Source organism: Melospiza melodia, chromosome 25 (genome assembly GCF_035770615.1).
Source record: "Melospiza melodia melodia isolate bMelMel2 chromosome 25, bMelMel2.pri, whole genome shotgun sequence".
Classification (NCBI taxonomy): domain Eukaryota; kingdom Metazoa; phylum Chordata; class Aves; order Passeriformes; family Passerellidae; genus Melospiza; species Melospiza melodia.
The window spans coordinates 11817660-11831380 of NC_086218.1; the positions used below are offsets into that span (position 1 = coordinate 11817660).

A 13721-nucleotide genomic window follows, 5' to 3' on the forward strand; every position below is an offset into this window, starting at 1 on the left:
GCCGCCATTCCCACGGAAGTTCCCCGCGCTCGAACTACAACTCCCATCACGCCGCGGGGGCCGCGCTGAGCGCTCGCTGATTGGCGGTTCCTCCCGCCGGCTGTCCGCTGGGAAGCGCTACCCGGAAGCGGCCGTGGCGGTTGCCATGGAGACCGCGGCCTAGCGGGGCCCGCCATGTCCTTTAAGCGCGACGAGAGCGACCCGGGGCCGCTCGGGGCGCTGCAGGTGGGGCGGCACCCCCCGGGACCCCTCCCCGGACACCCCCCAGCACCGTCGAGCCCAGCCCCGGCCTCCCCCGCCACCACCGGCCTCACCCCCGGGCCGCGGCCTGAGCCCCGCGGGTCCCCCTCAGGCCTTCCCTGAGAACCTCTGAGGCCTTCCCTGGGTTCCCCCCGAGGCCTTCCCTGGGTCCCGCTTTGTTCCCTCGATGTCCCCAACTCTTCCCTTTATCCCTTTGTGTCCCCTCACCCTCCCCGCAGTGTCCCTAACCCTTTCCTGAACCCCCGGGGTGGCCTCAACCCTTCCCTGGGTCCCTCTGTGTCCCCTCAAGGTCCCCCAGGTCCCTCCCCGGCCCCACTTTGTCCCCTCAGCGCTTCCCAGGGCTGTCCGGTTTGGGCACAGTTTGGGGACAGTCCGGGGATGGTTTGGGGACGGTTTGGGCACAGTGTGGTGCCGGGGGTGACCGCGGTGGCCCCGTGTCCCCAGAGGCGCCGCGTGGCCGAGCTGCTGGCCAGCGCCATCCCCGAGGACGAGGCGCTGCTGCTGCGCGATGGCAGGTGAGGGTCCCCCGCTGTCCCCGGCGTCCCTCGGTGTCCCCCGCTGTGGCCAGTGTCCCTGAGTGTCCCTGCGCTGTCCCCAGGCTGGCGTGCTCGCTGTGTCCCCAGCGCCCCGTGTGTGACACCCTGCAGACGCTGCTGCTGCACCGCGCGGGCAGGAAGCACCTGGACAGTGAGTGGCGGTGGCCCTGCCACCTGTGCCGTGTCACCTGTGTCACCTGTGCTGTCACCTGTGCTGTCCTCTCACCCCATCCCTGTCCCCATGTCCCTGTGCCCTCACAGTGTCCCTGTCCCCTCACTGTTCCCCTGTCCCCTCACCATATCCCTGTCCCTGTGTCCTTGTCCCCTCCCTGTCCCTGTCCCCTCACTGTGTCCCCATCTCCTGTGTCCCAGACCTGCTCCGTTCCTTCGGGCGGCCGCGCTGTCCCCAGGTGACCCCGGAGGGACCCCAGGTGACCCCGCAGGAGGCCCCAGGTGTGCAGGTGGGTGTGGCCTGGCTGGGCGTGGCCCCAAGGGTGTGACACCAAATGGGCGTGGTCTCTGTGGGGGTGGTCTCCAAGTGGGTGGGGCCCCTTGCTGTCTCTCAAGTGGGTGTGGCCTATGTGGGTGCTCTGTGTGGGCGTGGTTTCCATGGGGGCGTGGTCTGTAGTGGGTGTGGCCTGCGGTGGGTGTGGCTCAGTGGGCGTGTCCGACAGGCCCCGCTGCTGACCCGAACGCGCCGCCTGGCCCGGAGCGCTCTGCTGACAACGGCCCCGTACAACAGCTGCTGCAGGAGAGACAGGTGAGGAAATGGGGTAAAAACGGGGGAAAATGGGCAAAAACGGGGAAATGCTGACAGCGGCCCCGTACAACAGCTGCTGCAGGAGAGACAGGTGAGGAAATGGGGTAAAAACGGGCGAAAATGGGCAAAAACGGGGAAATGCTGACAACGGCCCCGTACAACAGCTGCTGCAGGAGAGACAGGTGAGGAAATGGGGAAATTGGGGAAAAAACGGGGAAAATGGGGAAATGGGGCAAAATGGGGGAAAACCGGGGGAAGACACATGGGGAAAATGGGGGAAATGGGCAATGGGGGAAAAACGGAGAGAAATGGGGCTGTGGGGGGAAATGGAGGGAAAATACAGGGGAAAATGGGGGAAATAGAGAAAGAAGGGGAAAACGGGAAAAGATGGGGAAAGATGGGAAGAAAACAGGGAAAAATGGGAGAAGATGGGAAAGGAGCTGAGGGATACCAGGAAAAACCATGAACAAACGGGAAAAGGTGGGAAAGGGAGCCAGGGACAGCGGGGAAAGTTGTGGAATGTTTTGGGATTCACCCCTCTCCTTTCCCTCTCCCAGGACGAAGGGCAGCAGCTCCCGGGCCGGGATCCCCGGGATGATCCCAAAGAATTCCCAGACGCCGCCGGAGCCGTCACGGAGCCCCGGGAATGCTGGGAATGCCGGGAACGCCGAAAGCCCCGCGCACAGAGAGGGTGAGCAGAGCCCGCCCGCCCGTTCCAGGGGCTCCCCGGGAATTCCCGGTCCCGGCGCGTTCCCGGCAGCAGCCGCTCCCTCCTCCCTCCCGCAGGCGCTGCCGGGGACGGCAGGCGGGGAAGGAAAGGGAACTCCCAAAGCCCCAGAGAGGGGCCGAGCCCCGAGCGGCTGCGGATCCTGCGGCACCACCTGCACCTGCGCAGGTGGGTCGGGAGCGGGGGGCTACGGGGGAGATCCCGGAAATGTCCCACAGAAAAATGCCAGCAAAAATCCCCCAAAATATCACCAAAAGTAACCCCAAGAATCCCCCCAAAAAAGCCCCCAAAATCCCAAAAAAGCCCCAAAAAAATTAAAAAAAAATCCCTAAAAATCCCTAAAAAAGCCCCAAAATATCCCCATAAAAATCCCCCAAAATATCCCCAAAAAATATCCCATAGAACCCCAAAAAAAGCCCCAAAAAAGCCCCAAAAAATCCTCAAAAAATCTCAAAAAGTCCCACAAAAAATCCCCACAAAAATCCCCCATAATATCCCTTAAGTGTCCCCAAGAATTCCAAAAAAAAGCCCCAAAAAAGCCTCAAAAATCCCAAAAAGTCCACAAAAAATCCTCAAAAAAGCCCCCAAAAATCCCCCAAAATCCCAAAAATGTCCTCCAAAAAATCCCCACAAAAATCCCCCCAAATATGCCAAAAAAAACCCCCAAAAAACCCAAAAAATCCCAAAAAATCCCCCCAAAAATCCCCCCAAAAAACCCCCAAAAATCCGAAAAAACTCCAGAAAAATCCCCAAAATTCCCCAAAGCCCCAGGAAATCCCCAACGCCCTCTCCCTGTGTCCCAGCCGCGGCTGGCTCCAGGATCCCGCTGGGAACTGGGTCAAGGACAGCAACGCCGAGTTCGACTCTGACGAGGAGGAGCCGCCACCGCTGCCACCAGCCTGACGCCCCCAGGCGTCCCCAGGTGTCCCCAGGCGTCCCCAGGTGTCCCCAGAGCCCCGGGAATAAAGTGGGAATTTTTGGAAACGTTTTTGCACCATTTTTCCACTTTATTCCCAGCGGTTCCTGAGCTCGGGGGGTTTTTAGGATTTCTTCTGTTGGCGACCTGGGGGGAGAGAAAAGGGGGGGTCAGGGGACAGTGCCAGCCCTGGGGACACTTGGGGACATTGAGGAGCTCCCTCCAAGGTGGGGTCAGCTCTGGGACCCCCGGGTGAGCCCTGGGGACACCTGGGGACATTGGTGGCACTCACGGAGCTCGTTGTTGCGGGTGAGGGCGGCGGCGGCGCGCGCCCGCGGGCCCTGCAGGGTGAAGGTGTAGCCGAACCTCAGCAGGGAGGGACACTGCTCCAGGGTGGCTGCCATGGCCATCTCCACCGTGTCCCCGAGGCGCTGGCACTGCGGGGACAGTGGGGACAGGTCACTGTTACCTCCCCTGCTGTCCTTGCTGTCTCTGTCCCTGCTGTCCCTGTCCCTGTCCCCACTGTCACCTGGTTGTCCAGGCGGATCTCGCCCAGCAAGGGGCAGCACCCTCTCCCTGCTGTCCCTGTCCCCATTGTCCCCATTGTCCCCACTGTCACCTGGTTGTCGAGGCGGATCTCGCTCAGGCTGTGGCAGCGCCCCAGGGCCCCCAGCAGCCGCAGCATCCCCGCGCTGGTGATGAAGTTGGACTCGAGGTTGAGGCTCTGCAGGCTCTGGTTCTGCTCCAGCATCTCGGCCACCGCCTGGGGACACCACGGTGGCACCACAGTGGCACCAAGGTGGCACCACGGGGACACTGCCCTTGGTGTCCCCGGGATGGGTGGACAGGCGCAGGGTGGAGCCGTGCAGGGACACTTGGGGACATTTTGGGGACTCACGTTGGCCACCAGGTCGTTGCTGCGCGTGGCCACCAGGCTGAGGCTGCGCACGTGGGTGTTGGTCTTGATGGCCCCGCAGATGGCCTCGAGCGTGGGGACAGGGATGTCCTGGGGACAGCGGGGACACTCGGGGTCACCCAGGGGCCGGGGTGGGACCTGGCACCTTGGGGACCCAAGCTGAGGGTTGCCCGGGCCCCCCGGGGACACGCTGGGGACACTTTGGGGACAGTGCCACCCCTGTGTCACCTTGATGTTGTTGAGGTTGACGTCCTGCAGCTCGGGGTCGTTGTCCTGCAGCCGCCGCAGCGTCTCGGCCACGTCCGTGGGGTTCGGGGGCTCGTCCGGCACCGGGCGGTACCGGTCCGGCTGCACCACGCCTGGGACGGCGTGGGGACAGTGTGGGGACAGCGTGGGGACAGCGTGGGGACATGGGGACACCCACAGTGGGGACAACGTGGGGACATGTGGGGACAGCGCTCAGGGACGCACGAGTTTGATCCCCAAAAGCTGCCCCAACCACCCCGTAGAGGCACTTGTCCTCTGTCCCCATCCCTGTCCCTTGTCCCCTCTGTCACTCACTGTTGATGCCCTGTCCCCCTGTCCCATGTCCCCCTGTCCGCATGTCCCCATCCCTGTCCCCATGTCCCCCTGTCCCCACTGTCATTCACTGTCGATGCCCTGTCCCCCTGTCCCCATGTCCCCCTGTCCCCATGTCCCCATCCCTGTCCCCATGTCCCCCTGTCCCCACTGTCATTCACTGTCGATGCCCTGTCCCTATGTCCCTGTCCCATGTCCCCCTGTCCCCATGTCCCCATCCCTGTCCCCCTGTCACTCACTGTCGATGCCCTGTCCCCATCCCTGTCCCCCTGTCCCCATTGTCACTCACTGTTGATGCCCTGTCCCCATGTCCCCATCCCTGTCCCATGTCCCCCTGTCCCCATGTCCCCATCCCTGTCCCCCTGTCCCCATCCCCGTCCCCGTGTCACTCACTGTTGATGCCCTGTCCCTGTCCCCCTGTCCCCCTGTCCCCATCCCTGTCCCCCTGTCACTCACTGTTGATGCCCTCGGTGTTGCAGATGTTCCCGCTGCAGATGGCGTCGTAGTACTGCTTGTTACTCATCAGCGTGTACATGCCCAGGATGGCTGCGGGGACACGGTGACACTGGGGACACCGGGGGGGACACAGGGAGGGGACACAGGGCCCCGCTGTCCCCCCGGGGAGGTGGCACCGGGAGCCAAAGGTGGGGTCGGAGCTGCTTTAACTGAGGGGACACCGATGGGGAGAGGGGACAGAGTGTGACACGGGGACAGTGCGTGTGGCATGGGGACAGCAGTGACAGGGATCCGTGTGACACTTAGGTGTGTGACAGTGACATGGGGACACTGTGTGACACTCAGGTATGTGACACAAGGACAGGTGTGCTGTGCTGGCCTCATGCTCAGCGTCCCCGGGTGACACTGAAACCGTGTGACGCTCAGGTGTGTGGCGGTGACACGGTGACACGTGTGACGCTCAGGTGTGTGGCAGTGACACATGTGACGCTCAGGTGTGTGGCAGTGACACAGTGACAGCCCTTGGGGACAGCGTTACCCGAGGCCTGTCCTGGTGCCGCTCCTGGCCCCGCGGGGATCCCGGCCTGCGCAGAGCCCATCCCATTGAAATCCCGCGGGAATCCCATGGGAATCCCACTGCAGCCCCACCACATCCCAATCCCATGGGAATCCCACGGAAATCCCGTGCCATCCCCATCCTTTACAAATCCCACCCCATTCCAACCCCATCCCAATCCCCATCCCCATTCCCATTCCCCAATCCCATCCCCTCTGTCCCCTGTGTCCCCTCTGGTGTCCCCGCGCACCGGCGGTGTCGCACATCTCGGCGTCATTCCCAATCCCATTCCCATCCCATTCCCAATCCCATTCCCTGTGTCCCCCCCGCTGACCCCCGTGTCCCCTGTCCCCTCTCACCGGCGATGTCACACATCTCGGCGTCATTCCCAGTCCCATTCCCATCCCATTCCCAATCCCATTCCCTGTGTCCCCGCTGTCCCCCGTGTCCCCTGTCCCCTCTCACCGGCGATGTCACACATCTCGGCGTCGGTGGCGTTGGCCAGCGCCTCCTCCAGCTCCGGCTCCAGCGTCACCTGCTCCTCCCGCGGCAGCGCCGGCGCCGCCGCCTTGGGCACAAACGGCTTCCCTGGGGACAGGGGGACATTGACAGGGGACATGGGGACATGGGGCTTCCCTGGGGACAGGGGGACATTGACAGGGGACATGGGCACAAACGGCTTCCCTGGGGACGGGGGGACATTGACAGGGGACATGGGGACATGGGGCTTCCCTGGGGACAGGGGGACATTGACAGGGGACATGGGCACAAACGGCTTCCCTGGGGACAGGGGGACATTGACAGGGGACATGGGGCTTCCCTGGGGACGGGGGGACATTGACAGGGGACATGGGGACATGGGGCTTCCCTGGGGACGGGGGGACATTGACAGGGGACATGGGGACATGGGGCTTCCCTGGGGACAGGGGGACATTGACAGGGGACATGGGGACATAGAGACAAATGGCTTCCCCAGGGACAGGGACAGGGTCACAGGGACATGGGGACAAACGGCCTCCCTGGGGACAGGGGCACGGGACAAACGGCTTCAGGTGGCATCATCAGGGTGGCCTCATTGAGGCTGGCACTGCTGTCACAGGGTTGTGACCATCCCGGGGCTGGCACTGCTGTCACAGGGGGTGACACAGGAGGTGACACTGCCAGGGCTGGTGGCCGTGCCCGGGGCTGGCGGGGGCCCAGCTCGCCCAGGACACCCGAGCCGCTGGCGAGGCCGAGCTAAATATAAAATACCCCCGAGCCTGGGGGCCCGCTCCCTCCGTGTCCCCTCCGTGTCCCCAGCCCGTCCCCCCGCTGTCCCCGCGCTGTCCCCGCCGTCCCCAGACCTTTTTTCTCGCCGGTGAAGGGCACCAGGTCCTGGCGCTCCTCGGCCTCCAGCGCCTGCCGCTCCAGGTGCTGCAGGAGCGCGTCCCGGTCCAGCGGGCCCGTGGGGCTCTTGTGGGTCTGATCGCGCTGGCGCAGCCCCGCGGGCAGCAGCACGTTCTGGGGACAGCGCCGGTGTCACCGACCGTGTCACCATCGCCGGTGTCCCCGCCGCCGCTGTCCCCGCGCCCACCTCGGGGTCCATCTCGGCCAGCTCCGCGTCCAGCTGCGCCAGCTCCTCCGGGGACAGCTCCTGCAGGATCTTGTCCTCGTCGATGTCGCGGTACTTCTCCAGCTCCTGCCGGTACGGCGTCATGGCCGCGGGCACCTGGGGACAGCCGTGGGGACACGGGGGGACGGCGGGGTGGCACCGGTGGGGACACGGGGGGACCCCGTTCGTGCCAGCCCTGCCGGGCTCTGGGGACACCGTGGGACACGAGGGGACACGGCGGGACCTGGCCGTGCCACCTCTGTGGCGACAGCGCTTGGGGACACCGAGCATACCCCAGAAGCTGTCCCCAACCTTTGTCACCTCCCAGGGTCACCTCCCGCTCCTGCCTCACCCCCAGCCCCGGCCCCGTCGGGGGTGACGGGAGGGACAAACGGCGAGTCCCCGAGTGTCGCGGCCCCCGAGTGTCGCTCGCTGGGCGCTGTCCCCGTGGCGGGGCTGGGGCCGCACCTGCCGCGCCCCGCCGCGCTCGCAGCGTGGGAACTCCTCGGGAAGCGGCTCCGGGATCCCCAAATCCCAAATCGCGGCGGCGGGCGGGGGAGGGCGAGGTGACACGGCGGGGACAGCGCGGGGACAGCGCGGCCGTACCTGGGGCTGGACCCGCGGCCGGTGCCAAAGCCCCGGGGCCGGTCCCAAAGCGGATCCCGAAGGCGATCCCAGAAGCCGGGGCCGATCCCGGAGCCCCGGGGCCGATCCCGAGGGCGATCCCGAACGCCGGGGCCGATCCCGGAGCGCTGGGGCCGCGCGGGGCATGAGATCAGCGCTTTATTCGGGCCCGGAGGGGCGGATCCGCGTCCCGGCCCTTATCGGGAACGGGGGGGCCCCGCCCCGGCCCCGCGGGGCCCCGCGACCCCGAAAACGGCCGGGGGGAAAAGGGAGAGCGGATCCTTCCCGAATTCCATAAATCCCCACAAAGCTCCGAGCCCAAACATGGCCAGAGATAAAAGGGGCATACAGGGAAAGGTGAGGGGGGCACGGATCCGGCCCCAGTCCCATAAACCCCACAAAGCTGCAGGCGGGTTTGGCCCCACGAACCCCGAAATCGGGGGGCGAAGGGGGTTTGGACCCCCCCAAATGGGGTTTGGGGGAGGTGGGAATGTTTTGTGGGTTCTTCTGGAAAAAGGAATCCCATAAACTTTATTTTAGGCTTCTCTGGAGAAAGGAATCCCATACACATTTTATTTATTGTAGGGTCTTCTGGAAAATGATGGGTTCGTGAACCTCGTTTGTTGCAGGATTTCTTGGTAAAACGGCTCCCACCCCGTATTTTTTTGCAGGATTTCTGGAAAAGGGTTCTGCAAACTTCTTTATTTATTGTAGGAACTCCTGGAAAAAGGGGCTCCCACCACCCCACACAGACCAACCCCCAAATCAACTTTATTCCCTCATCCAACAGCCCTGGTGAACAATGACCCCCCAAAAAATCATCACTCAAACGGGTGACCCCAAATCCCCAAATCCCAAATCCTGGGATTTCAGGCACTGCTGACACTTGGGAAAGGAGCCCCTCAACAAAACCATGACAGCTGTCAATCCAAACAACCTGACACCCCAAACCCCAAATCTCAGGTGCTGGGGACGCTCTGTTTGATGACGATTTTCTGCTGTTCTGGAAAGGACTCTCCCAAACCCCAAACCCCATACCCCATACCCCATATCCGTGGTGTCGGGCACTGGGCACGCTCTGTTTGATGACGATTTTCTGCCGTTTTAGGAAGAACACCCCAACACCCCAAAATCCCAAATCTATGGTATCAGGATAGATCAGGCACTGGGGACGCTCTGTTTGATGACGATTTTCTGCCGTTTTAGGAAGAACATTACCACACCCCAAACCCCAGGTTCCAAACCCCAGCTGTCAAGCACTGGGGACGCTCTGTTTGATGACGATTTTCTGCTGTTCTGGAAAGGACTCTCCCAAACCCCAAACCCCATACCCCATACCCCATATCCGTGGTGTCGGGCACTGGGCACGCTCTGATGACGATTTTCTGTCATTTTAGGAAGAACACCCCAACACCCCAAACCCCAAACCCCATATCCGTGGTGTCGGGCACTGGGCACGCTCTGTTTGATGACGATTTTCTGCTGTTATAGGAAGAACTCCCCAACACCCCAAAACCCCAAATCTATGGTATCAGGATAGATCAGGCACTGGGCACGCTCTGTTTGATGACGATTTTCTGCTGTTATAGGAAGAACTCCCCAACACCCCAAAACCCCAAATCTATGGTATCAGGATAGATCAGGCACTGGGCACGCTCTGTTTGATGATGATTTTCTGCTGTTATAGGAAGAACTCCCCAACACCCCAAAATCCCAAATCTATGGTATCAGGATAGATCAGGCACTGGGCACGCTCTGTTTGATGACGATTTTCTGCTGTTATAGGAAGAACTCCCCAACACCCCAAAATCCCAAATCTATGGTATCAGCATAGATCAGGCACTGGGCACGCTCTGTTTGATGACGATTTTCTGCCGCCCGGGCCGCGCCCCGGTGCCGTCCCCGGCCCCTCCGGCCGTGCCCACGGCGGCAGCGGCGGCGGCGGCGGCGCTGGGCAGCCCGTGCGCCGTCACGTACTTGCGGTAGGCCTCGCGGATGATGCGGAAGGCGCGGGCGTTGGCGTAGGGGATGTCGGTGATGGGGTCGCGGTAGAGCGCGGGCTTGTGCGTCACCGGGCACAGCTCCCGCACCGGCAGCCGCGGCGCCCGCGCCCGCGGGAAGCAGCGCTCGAAGGTGGCGTCGTCGCTGAAGGAGATGAACGTGCGCGAGCACTTGGCCGGCGACGGCGGCTGCGCCTCGGGGTCCAGCCTGCAACGGAGGGGACGGGGTGGGGACGGGGCTGGGGATCCCACCAGGGGGCTTGGGGGGCCAAAAGGGGGGGCTGAGGGGTCTGGGGGCTCGGAAAGGGCAGCTCCAATGGGGGATTCCAAAGGGGTCTGGGGGCTTGGAAAGTGCAGCTCCAATGGGGGATTTGGGATGGCCAAAAGGGGGGGTCCTGAGAGGTCTGGGGCTCGGAAAGGGCAGCTCCAATGGGGGATTTGGGATGGCCAAAAGGGGGGGGTCCTGAGAGGTCTGGGGGCTCGGAAAGGGCAGCTCCAATGGGGGATTCCAAAGGGGTCTGGGGGCTTGAAAGGTGAGGGTCCAATGGGGGACTTGGGTGGCCCTCAAAGGGGACCCAAAAGGGGGGATTCCTATGGGGTCTGGGGGCTCAGAAAGTGCATCTCCAGTGGGGGATTTGGGGCGGCCAAAAGGGGGATTCCTAAGGGGTCTGGGGGCTTGAAAGGTGAGGGTCCAGCGGGGAACTTGGGTGGTCCTTGAAGGGGACCCAAAAGGGGGGATTCCTAAGGGATTTGGGAGCTCACAGGTGAGGATACAGTGGGGAATTTGGGATCGCCAGGGTGGTGCTTAGAAACTGTGGATCCCATAGGATCTGGGGCCTCAAAAACTGCTTCTCCAATGGAGGATTTGGGGTTTGTGGTGGTGCCCATGAACTGCGACTCCAAAGGGATTTGGGGCCTCAAAAACTGCGACTCCATGGGGAATTTGAGATTGCCAAGGTGGAGCTCAAAAAATGCTTTTCCCATGGGATTTGGAGCTCAAAACCTGCTTTTCCCATGGGATTTAGGGGGTTCCAAGGTGGCAGCCCCAGGCTGGGATCCAGTGCCCAAATCTCCCCCCAGACCCGGGATTTTGGGGTCTGGGAGCTCTGGGGCGCTGCCCAGCCCCTCGGGGGCAGCCCCAGGCTGGATCTGGGGCTCGGGGGCACTCACCCCTCGACGTCCACGGGGTCATCGCGGCCGGGCTCGGGCAGCAGCGGCATGGTCAGCGACCAGTAGCGGATCACGGGGCCCACGATCTTCCTCTTCTTCTGCACCTGCTTCTTCTTGTCCGCCTCCAGCCGCTCGTAGTTCTCTGGGGGCGGGAGAGGGGCAGGAATAGGGGCAGGAATGGGGGCAGGAATGGGATCAGGAACGGGGCAGGAACAGCTCAGCCCAGCACAGGGACACTGCAGCGCTGCCAAGTCTGATCCTGGGATCCCTGTGCCATTCCCAGTGTCCCTGTCCCAGTATCCCAGCCCCACTCCCAATCCCAACCCTGGTCCCTCACCCAGGGAGCGCAGGTTGGTCTCCTCGGTGATCCTGGCCCTGTCCCAGCCCCGCTCCCATTCCCAGGAGCCCATTCCCAGTATGCCAGTCCCATTCCCAGTGCCCCGTTTCTCACCCAAGGAGCGCAGGTTGATCTCCTCGGTGATCTTGGCCTCCTCCAGCAGCTCCTCCTGCGTCAGGGGCCGCTCGTAGCTCGTCCCTCCCTTCTTCCTCTTGGACTGCACCTGGCGCTCCTGGAGCCGCAGGAACGTCTGCCGGGTGTGCTCCGTGGTGGACTGCCGCATGTGCTTCCTGCCTGGGGAGACACGGGAACAAACACAGATCCACGGATCACCCGGAGATCCCATCCCAGCCCCTGGGATCCCACACATGGATCACCCGGAGATCCCATCCCAGCCCCTGGGATCCCACACACAGCCCCCGGAGCCGCAGGAACGTCTGCCGGGTGTGCTCCGTGGTGGACTGCCGCATGTGCTTCCTGCCTGGAGAGACACGGATCAGCCGTGGATCCATGGATCACCCGGAGATCCCTGGGATCCCCATCCCAACCCCTGGAGGACCAGGAGCTCCCCCAGAGGATCCCATTTCCAGCTGGGATCACCACGACCCTGCTCCCACCCCATTCCCATCCCCACTCCCATCCCCACTCCCATTCCCATTCCCGCTCCCATCCCCATCCCCATCCCGCCCTCACTCACTGTCTCCCCCGTCCTCCTGCAGCTCCAGGGGCGCGGCCTTCACCTCCCGGCCGCGCTGGGCGCCTCCCCGCGGCCCCTCGGCCTTCTTGGCCCGCAGGCTCTTGAGCGGCTCCTGCAGGCACGGACGGAGGGATGAGGGCCCGGAGCGCCGGGATGGGCGGGAATTCCCGGGATTAGCACCGGCAAGGGCTCGGTACCCCGGGGAAGGGCTCAGGATCAGGAGGATTTCCCCGGAAAAGCCCCCGGTAAGGGCCCGGTACCTCCAGAACAGCTCAGTACCCCCCGGGAAGGGCTCAGGATCAGGGAATCTCCCCGGAGCAGCCCCGGTAAGGGCTCGGGACGGGAGGATTTTCCCGGAAAAGCCCCGGAAAGGGCTCGGTACCCGGTAGGCCTTGGTGAGCACGCGGCGCCGCCGGCGGGGCTCGGCCTCGTCCTGCTCCGAGCCCGGCTCGTCGCCCTCGTCGATGTCGAAGTCAGAGTCAACCTCGTCATCGCTGTCGGAGTGATCGCCGCGGTACTCGTCATCGCCGGACTCCTGGGGAACAGAAATATTGGGAATGACGGAAACCGTGGGATCCTACAGAGTGATCGCCCAGGTAGTCATCGTCACTGGGCTCCTGGGAATGGGATAAAAGTTGGGAATACTGGGATTTGGAGCTGTGGGATCGCCGCGGTACTGGTCATCGCCGCACTCCTGGGAGTGGGATAAACATTGGGAATGTTGGGAATACGGAAATGTTGGGGACCATGGAATCCCACCCAGGGGTCTCCCACAGGACTCACTGTCCCCAGGCTTCTGGGATGGGGAATATTGGGAATATGGGAACGGTGGGAATGGTGGGAACAGGGCATTGGGAACCATGGAATCCCACCGAGCACTCATCATGCCTGGACTCCTGGGGCAACAGGAACATTGGGAATGTTGGGACTGGGGGCCATGGGATCCCACTGAGTCCTGGCATGGGGAATGTGGGAATGTGGGAGTGTTGGGAACCATGGGATCCCACGCAGGGATCCCCACAGTGCTCCTTGTGCCCAAACTCCGGTGGGACACGGGGATGGATCCGCCTGGGCCCCGTTATCCTGGGATTTACCCCGTTGTCCCGGAACCCCACAGGGATGCAGCACCCGGGGGTCCCCAACAGCTCCTCCCGGAACACCCCGCACTGTTCGCACATCCCCGTTCCCCCGACATCCCCCGGCACCCCCCGCTCCCCTCACGCTTCCCGCCTCCCGCCGCCCCGCTCGGAGCGCCGGGCCCGCTCCCGCCGCGCCCCCGCCGCGCCCCCGCCGCGCCCCCGGGGCTCGGCTCGCCTCGTTGAAGCCGCCGTAGGTGGTCTGGTAGAACTCGTCCTCCTCCTCGGCCTGCAGCAGCCCCGAGAGGCGATTGCCGGCCGTGCGCCGCGGGGCGCGGCCCTCCGCCAGGCTCATCTCGGCGCTCCGCCCGCCCGCCTGCCGCCGCCGCGCGGCCGGACACGGCGAGCGCCGAGCGATCGATGGGCGGGGACGGAGACAGCGACACCGCGCGGGGAGGGGGGGAACTGCGGGTGACGTCATCGCCATCGGGGTGACGTCAGTGTGTTCGAGGTAGTGGC

General features: G+C 63.6%; 3 protein-coding genes across 3 annotated transcripts; 1 reads left to right on the forward strand and 2 right to left on the reverse strand.

Moving 5' to 3' along the window:
* Nucleotides 1-118: 118 nt before the first annotated feature.
* On the forward strand, nt 119-3272 carry SCNM1 (sodium channel modifier 1). The gene is made up of 8 exons (XM_063176425.1): nt 119-225; nt 706-776; nt 860-948; nt 1170-1258; nt 1472-1557; nt 2115-2248; nt 2344-2452; nt 3088-3272. The coding sequence occupies exons 1-8, from the start codon at nt 175-177 to the stop codon at nt 3185-3187; spliced, it is 729 nt and encodes a 242-aa protein (XP_063032495.1). The 5' UTR covers nt 119-174; the 3' UTR covers nt 3188-3272.
* TMOD4 (tropomodulin 4) lies at nt 3271-8060 on the reverse strand. The gene is made up of 10 exons (XM_063176423.1): nt 7905-8060; nt 7281-7415; nt 7051-7207; nt 6173-6295; nt 5152-5241; nt 4345-4475; nt 4099-4206; nt 3820-3963; nt 3493-3637; nt 3271-3347 (listed from the first exon to the last, which is right to left on the reverse strand). Exons 2-10 carry the CDS (start codon nt 7401-7403, stop codon nt 3325-3327), a joined length of 1044 nt encoding a protein of 347 aa, XP_063032493.1. The 5' UTR covers nt 7404-7415; nt 7905-8060; the 3' UTR covers nt 3271-3324.
* A 549-nt stretch (nt 8061-8609) lies between these two features.
* On the reverse strand, nt 8610-13573 carry VPS72 (vacuolar protein sorting 72 homolog). The gene is made up of 6 exons (XM_063176424.1): nt 13441-13573; nt 12509-12661; nt 12127-12238; nt 11544-11723; nt 11093-11234; nt 8610-10130 (listed from the first exon to the last, which is right to left on the reverse strand). Exons 1-6 carry the CDS (start codon nt 13555-13557, stop codon nt 9758-9760), a joined length of 1077 nt encoding a protein of 358 aa, XP_063032494.1. The 5' UTR covers nt 13558-13573; the 3' UTR covers nt 8610-9757.
* Between the last annotated feature and the right edge of the window lie 148 nt (nt 13574-13721).